The 11838-nt window shown below is 44.3% G+C and overlaps 1 protein-coding gene across 2 annotated transcripts in view; it reads left to right on the forward strand.

Moving 5' to 3' along the window:
* The window catches only part of LOC140390087 (protein phosphatase 1 regulatory subunit 1C-like), a 235765-nt gene extending 224329 nt beyond the window's left edge, over positions 1–11436 (forward strand). For both annotated transcript variants that reach the window (XM_072474987.1, XM_072474988.1), the window contains one exon: positions 8112–11436. In XM_072474987.1, coding sequence (XP_072331088.1) covers positions 8112–8115 — 4 coding nt within the window. In that variant the 3' untranslated portion in view covers positions 8116–11436. The remainder of the gene's footprint in view (positions 1–8111) is intronic.
* The last annotated feature ends 402 nt before the right edge of the window (positions 11437–11838 follow it).

Here is an 11838-nt window from a genome sequence, read left to right on the forward strand (position 1 = left end):
ACCGTGTCGCCCTGTCCCGTGTGCTGGCAGTCTCATCAGGGGGGGCGGAAATTGGGGGGGGCCACCGTCACGACACCATGGGAAGCGACTGGGTTGGCAGTCAGCATCCCCTCCTCTATTCGGTGGCCAAAGGTCAATGTGGTTCACCTTGGGATGGAGGAGAAGCTGGTTCGTATCCTAGCTGCCCCTGCATCATCTGGCTCTCCAGTCCTGGCGGTTTCCCATTTCCGCAGCATTGTTTCGATACCTCCAGCGACGCTCCTCAGTGACTGGGCCAGGCTCTACAGCGTCTCAGCTATGCCCTGCTACAACTGGGATAAGCTCCGCAGTGCCATGGACACTCCCATCTGAGAGCAGGACATATCCCACCGAACCTCATCAAGGTCGGCCTGGTACTGGGTGATATCACCCAGCATTCTGTAAGACTTCAGCTATGGCCCTCACCGACTGTATGACATCTTGGACACCTTCACACATGGTGCCGATGTCGTGCACCATGCTCTCTACTGTGGTCTCCACTCTAGCTGTGTTCGCCTGGGTTCCACTCATTGGCACTGCTATTTCTGGTGTCTGTAGCCCCTGCCACTCCTCCAAGTGTCTATGGATCTGCAGGAGTGATGCTGACATCTCCCTCTAAATGTCCTGGCTGCTCCCTATCATCTTCATCAGCTCAGTACCTCTGTACCACAGGCTCAGCATCAGGCTAGGACCCAGCTGGGTCATGCGATCCTGAAGCCCTCTGACCAGTGTCTCACCTGGAATTTCCTGCCTCCACCCGATGTGCCTTATCAGCAGTGTGGTGCTCACCAGATTGTGCACCCGAAGCCTGTCCACTAACGTGTTCCACCGAGGTGCGTGTATTTGCGCTGGTGGAGCGTGGGGATGACAAGTGTGCCACGACTAAAGCAGGTGCATCCTCGGAGCTATCTCCCAAGTTGTTCTCCTTGGATTAAGGAGAGGGTGCCGCTCAGGATGGGCTGGCACCGTCGGTTGGAGGACCTATGGAAGAATGGACAGATGCTCGTGGGAGGGATGGGACAGTCACTAAGGCAATAACAACTCACGTTTGACGGTACTCCGGGTGGAACCTGGTAGTTCTTCACCTCTGCGGCATAAAACCAGCCTCCGCATGGTTGACTGACCTGACATTGGCCACCCCAGTCTCCTCAAAGCACGGTCCTCGAAGGAGGTGAGGATTCTTAAGTCGAGTACCCCCTCTGCTGGTCGGAGCCGTCTCCTGAAGGCTGTGGGAGAACTTTTCCTGAGAAGAAACAGAGAGGGCATCATTAGCCACACACGTGGTTCACGGTGATGGGAGGGGTGGGGACGTTTGAAGGGGAAGGGGTGGAGGAACAGCTGGGGGGTCACATGGGGATTTGGGGGTGGATGGTCTTTTTGGGGGTGGTGTTGGTGGAGGGGCATTGGTGTCGACTCACTCGTGCTGCCTAGTTTAGGTCATTAACCTTTTTCAGGCACTGAAGACCAGTCCTCCTGGTCACACCGCCCGAGCTGACAACTGCCACCACCTCATCCCAGGCATCACTGGCTGACTCCTCCAGGCCCTCGGAGAACAGCACATCCCACCTGGCATCCACCGCATTTTGAGCCTCCCCAAGTCAGCATCCCCAAATCGTGGTGCCGTTCCCCGCGGCACCATTGTTGCAAGCTGGCTGGGGTTGGCTGAGCAAATGCAGCTTAAGTGCTGTTGACCTTGTTAGCGGGAGGCTGGCAAGCACGGTCCCTGTGAATCAGCTGGCAAGCCTTCATTTGCGGATAGAGGCCTGAGAGGCCTCGTTAAGTAGACCAATTAATGTTGAATTGCATTGCCGGCCTCGCCGGCCCAAATGCCTGGAAACTCATGGTCATTCCCGCTTGCTACCTCACTTCCAATTTTTTCCAGAGAATTGTGTTATTTCTGAAGTGTTATGGGCTAGGACTTCGAAACTCCAAAGTATATTCACCTGACCTTTAACTGTTATGTTGAATTTGGCTAGGATGAGCACAAAAGTCCGTCACGTCAGGTGTGATTCATCAGACTCCCTAGACACTTTAATCAAAACAAGGTTTATTCTAAGAATGTAGTTAACATATATATATGTATACACACATCAATAATTTTTATCAATTACAAACATAAAGACACTACACAGCTACAGTAATATATGTACATAACAGTTAATGCATTTCCCCTTAGCTGTTCCAATTCAATAAAAAAATCCAATAAACCAAAAAACGATTTTTACAGGTATGGCCCAGCTTTGTATTCTCACTTGAATGGGACTGGTCCTTTTCCTGAACTTCTGATCCAGTGTCAACTAGCAGATTCAAACTCCTTCGGAAATCAACTATACCTTTAAAGTTACCAAGGCAGTTAGCAACAACCCAATGTGTATTTTTACTGGAACAGCTTTTAAAATGAAAACATAGAAAGACCGGGAAAAACATTTATTTCTCCTTTTTTAACCCTCAGCAGTCAAGCTACTCCTGAAACCCCCTCTCACCTCACAGCCATAGCGCAATGTGCTATAAGTCACATGATAAGAGACTAAAACTTTCTTAAAGGGAACTCACATGACAAGAGGTATGTTTGTACAAGACGGAATGTGGTGACGAGGGGCTTTTCACAGTAACTTCATTGAAGCCTACTTGTGACAATAAGCAATTATTATATTATTATTGGATAGTGTAACTTCAACTGTAGAGGACATGTCAAGTTTCAGTACCATTAATTTTGCCAATATCATTTGCTACTAATATCAATTTCTTGCAGTTCCTCATTAGTGCTTATTCCCTTGACACTCAATTCTTTCCGGGTACATTTTGTATTTCTCTTCTTGAAGACAGGCAAAACGTGTATGTTTAGTTTCTATGATATTTTCATATTCTGTATTGTAAATATTTTACTCTCTGTCTGTATTGGGCCCACGCTTGTGGTTGCTAAAGTTTCCTTTTTTATCTACACAGACAAGTGATCGTCGTACCTATTTGTGTTTCTCATCAGTTTAGTATAAAATACCCATTTTCCATTTGTCATTCTTTTTCTTTGATGCATTGTAGGCCCTGATAACTTATCTACCTGAACGTTTTTCAACACCTCCTCCCTTTTGATCTCAATGTGACCCAGACTATTGCCATACCCTTCCCCAGACTCATTACCCACCAAGTCCTTCTCTTTGGTGAATACTGATATATAAAGTCAGTATTCAGGGGCATCACGGTAGCACAGTGGTTGGCACTGTTGCTTCACAGCTCCAGGGTCCCAGATTCGATTCCCGGCTTGGGTAACTGTCTGTGTGGAGTCTGCACATTCTCCTCGTGTCTGTGTGGCTTTCCTCCGGGTGCTCCGGTTTCCTCCCACAGTCCAAAGATGTGCAAGTTAGGTGGATAGGCCATACTAAATTGCCCTTCGTGTCCAAAAAGGTTGGGTGGGGTTACTGGGTTACAGAGATAGGATGATGGCGTGAGCTTAAGTAGGGTGCTGTTTCCAAGTGCAGATTCGATGGGCCGAATGGCCTCCTTCTGCACTGTAAATTCTATAAGTTCTCATTTAGTACCTGGCTCATTTCCTATGGCTCCATTCTTAGACTATCTCCCCTGTCCTTGAGTGGGCAACCCTTTTCCTGGCCGCCCTCTTCCTCTTCATATATGTATAAAAATCCTTTGGATTTTCCTTAATCCTGTTTGCCAATGTCTTTTCATGACTCAACTCAGTGCTCAAGATCCTTCCTACTTTTCTTATATTCTTCACAGGCTTCACATGTTCCCAGCCTTCTAGCCCTTACAAATGTTTCCTTTTTCTTTTGTAGGTTCACAATATCCCTCGTTATCCAAGATTCCTGAAACTTGACCATACTTATTCTTCTTCCTCACAGGAACATACAGGAATTTCTATCAACTGACATTTGAATGCCTCCCACATGCTAGATATTGATTTACACCCAAATATCCGCCCCAATCAAGATTCTTCAGTTCCTACCTAATATTGTTATAATTAGCTTCCCCCAAATTTAGTACCTTATTTCTACGATTGTTTCGATCTTCTGCTATTTAGCTCCACACATATTCTGTAACTTGTTCTCCCAATTACATAAGAACATAAGAACTAGGAACAGGAGTAGGCCATCTGGCCCCTCGAGCCTGCTCCGCCATTTAATGAGATCATGGCTGATCTTTGTGGACTCAGCTCCACTCAGCTCCACTCAGCCCGTACACCATATCCCCGAATCCCTTTATTCTTTAGAAAGGTTTTTCTTAAAAATGTTTAAAGAAGGAGCCTCAACTGCTTCACTGGGCAAGGAATTCTGAGATTCACAACCCTTTGGGAGAAGAAGTTCCTCCTACACTCCATCCTAAATCAACTTCCCCTTATTTTGAGGCTATGCCCCCTAGTTCTGCTTTCCCCGACCAGTGGAAACAACCTGCCCGCATCTATCCCATCTATTCCCTTCATAATTTTATATGTTTCAATAAGATCCCCCCGCATCCTTCTAAACTCCAATGAGTACCGTCCCAGTCTACTCAACCTCTCATCATAATCTAATCCCCTCAACTCTGGGATCAACCTAGTGAATCTCTTCTGTGAACCTCCAGTGCCAATATGTCCTTTCTCAGGTAAGGAGACCAAAACTGAACACAATACTCCAGATGTGGCCTCACCAACATCCTATACAATTGCAGCATAACCTCCCTAGTCTTGAACTCCATCCCTCTAGCAATGAAAGACAAAACTCGATTAGCCTTCTTAATCACCTGTTGCACCTGCACACCAACTTTTTGTGACTCGTGCCCCAGCACACCCAGGTCCCTCTGCACAGCAGCATGTTTTAACATCTTACCGTTTAAATAATAATCCATTCTGCTGTTATTCCTCCCAAAATGGATAGCCTCACACTTGGCAACATTGAATTCCATCTGCCAGCCTCTAGCCCATTCACCTAACCTATCCAAATCCTTCTGCAGACTTCTGGTATCCTCTGCACTTTTTGCTTAGTGACGTCTGCAAACTTTGACACATTGCACTTGGTCCCCAACTCCAAATCGTCTATGTAAATTGTGAACAACTGCGGGCCCATAACTGATCCTTGTCACTTGCCAACCAGAGAAACACCCATTTATCATCACTCTCTGCTTTCTGTTAGTTAACCAATCCTCTACCCATGCTACCACTTTACCCTCAATGCCATGCATCTTTAGTTTATGCAGCAACCTTTTGTGTGGCACCTTGTCAAAAGCTTTCTGGAAATCCAGATATACCACATCCATTGGCTCCCCGTTATCTGCTGCACTGGTAACGTCCTCAAAGAATTCTACCAAATTAGTCAGACACGACCTACCCTTTGTGAACTCATGCTGCGTCTGCCCACTATGAGATCATTAATCAATCCTGCCTCATTACACAGGACCAGACCTAGGACTGCTTGTTCCCTTGTTCCATTACATACTGTTCCAGGAAATTATCCCGGGCACATTCTATGAACTCCTCCTCAAGGCTGCCTTTACCAACCTGGTTAAACCAATCAATATGCAGATTAAAATCTCCCATGATAACCGCTGTACCATTTCTACATGCATCCGTTATTTCTTTGCTTATTGCCTGCCCGACCATCCTGTTACTATTTGGTGGCCTATAGACTACTCCTATCAGTGACCTTTTCGCCTTACTATTCCTGATTTCCACCCAAATTGATTCAACCTTGTCCTCCATAGCACCAATATCATCCCTTACTATTGTCCGGATGCCATCCTTAAACAACAAAGCTACACCACCGCCCTGACCGTCCATTCTATCCTTTCGTATAGTCTGATACCCTTGGATATTTAATTCCCAGTCGTGACCATCTTTTAACCATGTTTCAGTAATGGCCACTAAATCATAGTCATTCACGATGATTTGCGCCATCAACTCATTTACCTTATTTTGTATACTACGAGCATTCAGGTAAAGTACACTTATGCTGTTTTTTATGTCTTTGTTATGAATCCTAACACCTTGATCAGTAACTTTTCGCAATTTATTTTTCCTCTTCTCCTAATTTTCCTTGTCTTTGAACCCATATCTCTACATAATAACCTGTCACGTAACCTGTTGCCTTGATCTCCATTAACCATTGTACTGTCCATAGCTTTACACTTCCCTTCCCCCCAACTTGCTAGTTTAAAGTCCTTGTGACCAACCTATTTATCCTATTCGCTAGAACACTGGTCCCAGAATGGTTCAGGTGAAGACCGTCCCAACAGTACAGGTCACTCCTGCCCCAGTACTGATGCCAATGCCCCATGAAATGGAATCCCTCTTTCCTGCATCACTCCTTTATCCACGTGTTAACTTCCCTAATTTTCTCAACCCTATGCCAATTGGCACGTGGCTCGGGTAGTAATCCAGAGATTGTAACCCAGGAGGACCTGTTCTTTAATTTAGTCCCTCGTGTTTGATAATCCCCAAACAGGTCCTCTTTCCTAGTCTTACCTATGTTGTTAGTCCCAACGTGGACCACAACAACTGGATCCTCCCCCTCCCTCTCCAAAATCCTTTCAAGCCGATCAGAGATGTCCCTCACCCTGGCACCGGGCAGGCAACATATCATGCGGGACTCTCAATCTGGCTTACAAAGGATGCCATCAATCCCCCTAATTATAGAATCCCCTACAACTACCACTTGTCTTTTTGCTCCCCCCTCTTGAATGGCTTCCTGTACCACAGTGCAGTGGTCAGTCAACGCATCCTCCCTACAGCCCTCTTCCTCATCCACACAGGGAGTAAGTACCTTATACCTGTTGGACAAGGTCAAGGGCTGAGGCTCCTCAACTCCTAAACTCAGGATCCCCCTACCTGCCTCCCTTGCAGTCACACCACTCTGTCCCTGACCACTGTCCGAATTAACAGTGCTTATTCTACCGGGTGTGACTGCCTCCTGAAACAAAGTGTCCAGGTAATTTCCCCCCTCCCTGATGTGCCACAGTGTGTGCAGCTCGGTCTCCAGCTCATCAATTCTGAGCCGAAGTTCCTCGAGCAGCCAACACTTGCTGCAGATGTGGTCACTGACGGTCTCAATGGGATCCACCAGGTCCATCATCATACAGCAACAGCACATCACCTGTCCAGCCATATTCAACTAGTTAATTAATTTAAATAATTTTTAAAAAAAAATGTTTTATATAACCTCAAGGATAAGCCCGAACACCAACAAAAACACAATTATGCGCTGGCATCTTTTTTATAACTATAGATATTGTGAGTAACTGGACTATATTTGCCTTTCTGACTGACTGTAGACCCCGTGCATATCTATCAACCATGTCACCTCATCACTCTGTGAGCTTGGAAATCCTGAGTGCCTGCATACCCAATGATTATGTTAGGCGCTGGGACTTGTCAATGTCCAAATGCCTGTGCGAAATGCAACAAACACCGAGTTCCGGCGCTCTCAGATACACGAAAAGGTGCTGGAAAATCTCAACAGGTCTGGCGGCACCTTTGGCGAGAGAATCACATTTAAAGATTTGAGCCCGCTATGACTTCTATTCAGAACCTGAATGTTTCAGCTTTGAATATGTTTCTGGGTGTAAGATGGCGGGAAATAAAGATGGTTTCACTTAGATATGGATGATGCGACATGCAAGTTTTTTTGCCTGAAACTATTTGACAGCAGGGCGAAATGTTCTACAGATCAGAACTCAACCGAAAACGAATGATTTACCCATGTTGAAATGACCATAACACAACAGGATAATAGGCAACCTCGATGTTAGAAAGGCCACAAATAGGCGTTCCTTACATACATGTTTTTGGTTTTGGAGAGCCTCGTAGAAGTTAAAGAGCATATGTTTGCTTGTGAAACCAAAACAATTTCGGAAACCGATGGGCTTTGACAAACCGCGGCATATTTCCACTATCAGGTATTAATAGTTTATTTGCATTATTATCGTTCACATAGCGTCCTAGGTTCAGCACCAACTTTTCTGGTCATCCGTAAACATTAACTAAATTAAAACATTTTGTTTTGAGATCGCAAAGTTTGAGATTCACATTCTTCCATCACTGACTTCAAATGTTTCTTGACATTTTTCTGGGAAAGCATCGAAATAAAGTCATTCTTCTCTGTTCCTTACAGTTAACTTGCGGACGATCGCAAACTTCTCCCAGAGGAAGTGTGGTCTGACAAAACACATCACTCGTTATCTGGTAGCCATGGCAGCGGCGGGTCAAATCGTCCGTGTGGTTTTACATAGGTTTATGACTCTTGTGTGCATTTCAATCTTTGTTTCAAATATAACAGGCAAGTCTTTCTAGTTTACTGAATCCTTAATTTTAGATGGTTTTATTGCATCCACTAGACTCATACAGTCGAAACATTGCACCGCAAATCAGCAGCAGTCGTTGTCACCAGCGTGTTACTGGGAAACATCCTCAGGAGCCGTTACTATACAAATGAGTCTTGAGTTATAATTTACAACATCTTCTAGTATTGCATTCCCACCGCTTAGTATATCACTTCTAATTTGTATAATTTGATTCGCAACATTATTCATTTATCACCAAACCTTTCAATTATGTTATCCAGTGCTCTGACAGTTAGCCATATTACACTGACGGTAATGTTCGCAGGCGATTCTAGAGATACGTTGAGTATTAAAATTAGACAGAAAAACAGAATGGGAACAAATCAATTTCTTTACTGCTCGCTATCTTGGACAATCTCAACAGATTTCCGATAACATATATTGTTTGTTCTGTAAGTTGATACACTTATGTAAATTTGAATTTCGCACATAAATATTACAGTGACCGGATATACTTTAACCAGTAAACTGGATTGTTTCAGCTTCCAAATTATTGCACAAATAGTTGTGCCTATGGACAGACACAACGTAAATCAGAAAGTAGCTTCAGAATAGTGTGGAATATCTGTTCAGACTCAATGGAAATTGTGTGAACAACAAACAGAGAAATGGGACAACGAATATTTCTGGCCAGGATAAGGACAATTCGACGATAGGATTGTAAGAAGAATTGTATAATGATAAATTATGACCAAAATAAAGCCCGTACATTATACTACTGGGAAAACAATCTGCATTACCTGAGATATCCTGACGTAAATCTATTAAAAAACGCCCAAAATTATGAAAGGGTTTGACAGACTGAATGCAGAAATATTATTTCCTCTAGCTGGGGGTGGGACGGTTGTTGAACAAGGGGTCACACTGTAATGTTACTGGCAAGCCATTTAGGACTGAAATGAAGAGAAACGAGGAGACCAAGGCACTGAATATAAGAAGGCAATGAACATATTCCGAGACTGGAAAGGTGTTGAGGGAATTAGGCAGGGACGGGGGTATTATGTTGAAAGAGAGGGTCAGTCATAGTTATATTGAATACTAGCGCAGGCTCGATGTGCCGAATAGCCTACTGCTGTGCCTATCATTCTATGTAAATATAATTGTTGGATGTTTTGGATTGACATAAATCATACACCAACAAATGAAAGCAAGGAAATTTCCTGTAAGCAAATAGTAATACATGAAAAACATTGCATATTGTGTATCCCTCCAAAAATCTCAGGGTAGAGTATTTTGATAAGTACATCAATTTAAGTTTAGGTTAGCACATACCAAGCCTTTTATTTTCAAGCATAGGCTCATGCTCTTAAAAAAGTTAAAATTACAAAGCAAACGGGATACTTAAAATATTTGCTGAAAATGAATTGAATATTAGAGATATTCCATAAGTATATAAAGGAGAAGAGGATAGCCAGGGAAACAGTAGGATTTCATTAGAGAACAAGGGCGTAATCTGAGCATCAAGCAGGATTGCATTGGTACGATATTAAATGAGTACTTCACATCTGTCTTCACTTTGGAGGAGTAGGGTATGGATGCAGAACTTAGACAGAGAGACTATGAGGTTCTTGAGCAGATTGACATGGGGGTGAAGAGGTACTGTAGGATTTAGTGGGCTTAATGGAGACAATTCCCCAGATCCAGAAGTGTTGTAATATTCAATCCAGAAGTGTTGTAGGAGGCCAGGGAGCAATTTACAGGGGCTCCAACTCAAATGTTTAAAATCTCTCTGGCCACAGGGAATGTACCAGAGGACTGAAGGGCTGCTAATGTGGTTCCAATTTTCAATAAGGGGGTAGAGAAAACGCAAGACATAACAAACCAGTGAGTCTCACATCGGTGTAGGGAAAATATTGGAAAAAATTCTGAAGGCCAGAATCAATCTCCACCTGGAAATGCAAAGTTTCATTGGCAATGGTCAGCATGCCTTTGTCAGGGGGAGGGCATGGCTAACATTCTTTTTTTCAGAAGGTAAACAGATCTGTCAATTAGTGTATTTGATGTAGTTTATATGGACATCAGCCAATACTTTGGCAAGGTCCCACACGGGAGATTGATAACAAAGTTAAATAGGGATGGGAGACAGAAGGTGGAATGCTGCTTGTGTGACTGGAGGCCTGTGTCCAGAAGCTTACCACAGGGGTGAGTACTGTGTCCCTTATTGTCTATGATACATATAAACAATATAGGAGAACATAAGGGGGTGGGAGATGATAAGTAAGCTCACAAATGACACAAAGATTGGCCGGGTGTTTGACAGTGAAGTCTAGCTCACAGGGAGATCTAGATAGATATGTCAGATGGGTAGGTCAGTAGCATATGGAATTTAAGCCTGAAAAGTGTGAGGTGATGTACTTTAGAAGGAGTAACACCAATGAATGACAGGACACCAGGAAGCTCAGATCCCTGAAGGCAGCAGAAGAGGACATACAGAACACTTGCCGTTATTAGCCATGGCATTGATTATAAGAGAAGCATGGTTATGCTGGAGATGTGCAGGATTTTCGTTAGGCGACAGCTGGAGTACTTTGTTCACTTCTCGTCTCCACACGAGAGAGGGTGCAGAACAGTTTAAGGAGGGTGTTTCCTGGGATGGTATTTTTTAGCCAAGAAAAAGGACTGAATAATGTCGGGCCATTTTCTTTGGAACAGTGAAGGCTGAGGGGCGACTTGATTGAGGTGCAGTTTATTAAGTGGGACATGGCCATGGTGGATAGAAAGCAGCTGAACCCCTTACTTGAAAGGTCAACAAAAATGGGTCATAATTTTAAGTTGAAAGGTAGGGATTTTGGAACGGATTTGAGGAAAAACATTTTCCAGAAAAGGGTGTTTGGCATTTGGAATGCACTGCCTGGGAGGATAGTTGAGGCAGCAAACCTCACAACATTTTGAAAGTGGTTGGTTAGCACTTGAAATGCCATAACATTCACGGCTGTGGGCAAAGTGCTGAGATGCGGAATTAGTGTAGATTAGAGGTTTTTTTTTAATTTTGCTGGTGCAGGCTTGATGGGCCAAAGCACCACTTCTGTATATGATTCTTTGCAACATTTGACCATCGTTAAAATCTTTAGTTAATCCGTCCATAATTTATAGAATAGCTACTGCACAGGAGGCCACCCGGCCCATCGATTGTGCACCTAGCCCCTGAAGGAGCACACAACATAGTCCCAACTCCCACCCTACCCCCGTAACCGCGTAACCCCACCTATCCTTTTTGACATCAAGGGCCAACCCACCTAACCTGCGCATCTTTGATCTGTTAGACGATACGGGAGTGCCCAGAGGAACCCCATGCGGAAAGTATCCAAGGCTGGAATTGAACCCGGGTGCCTCGCGCTGTCCAACAGCAGTGCTAACTAACCATTGTAGCACAGTGCGGCCTGCCAATGCCTGAAATAGACCGATATTTGATTTCACAAGGAAGCAATGATGGTGCATTGCAATGGCGTGCATTAAGCGGACCTCTATTCTCCCTCCCTTGTGGTTTCCTCAGAATCC

The sequence above is a fragment of the Scyliorhinus torazame genome, chromosome 14 (genome assembly GCF_047496885.1).
Source record: "Scyliorhinus torazame isolate Kashiwa2021f chromosome 14, sScyTor2.1, whole genome shotgun sequence".
NCBI classification, from domain to species: Eukaryota; Metazoa; Chordata; class Chondrichthyes; order Carcharhiniformes; family Scyliorhinidae; genus Scyliorhinus; species Scyliorhinus torazame.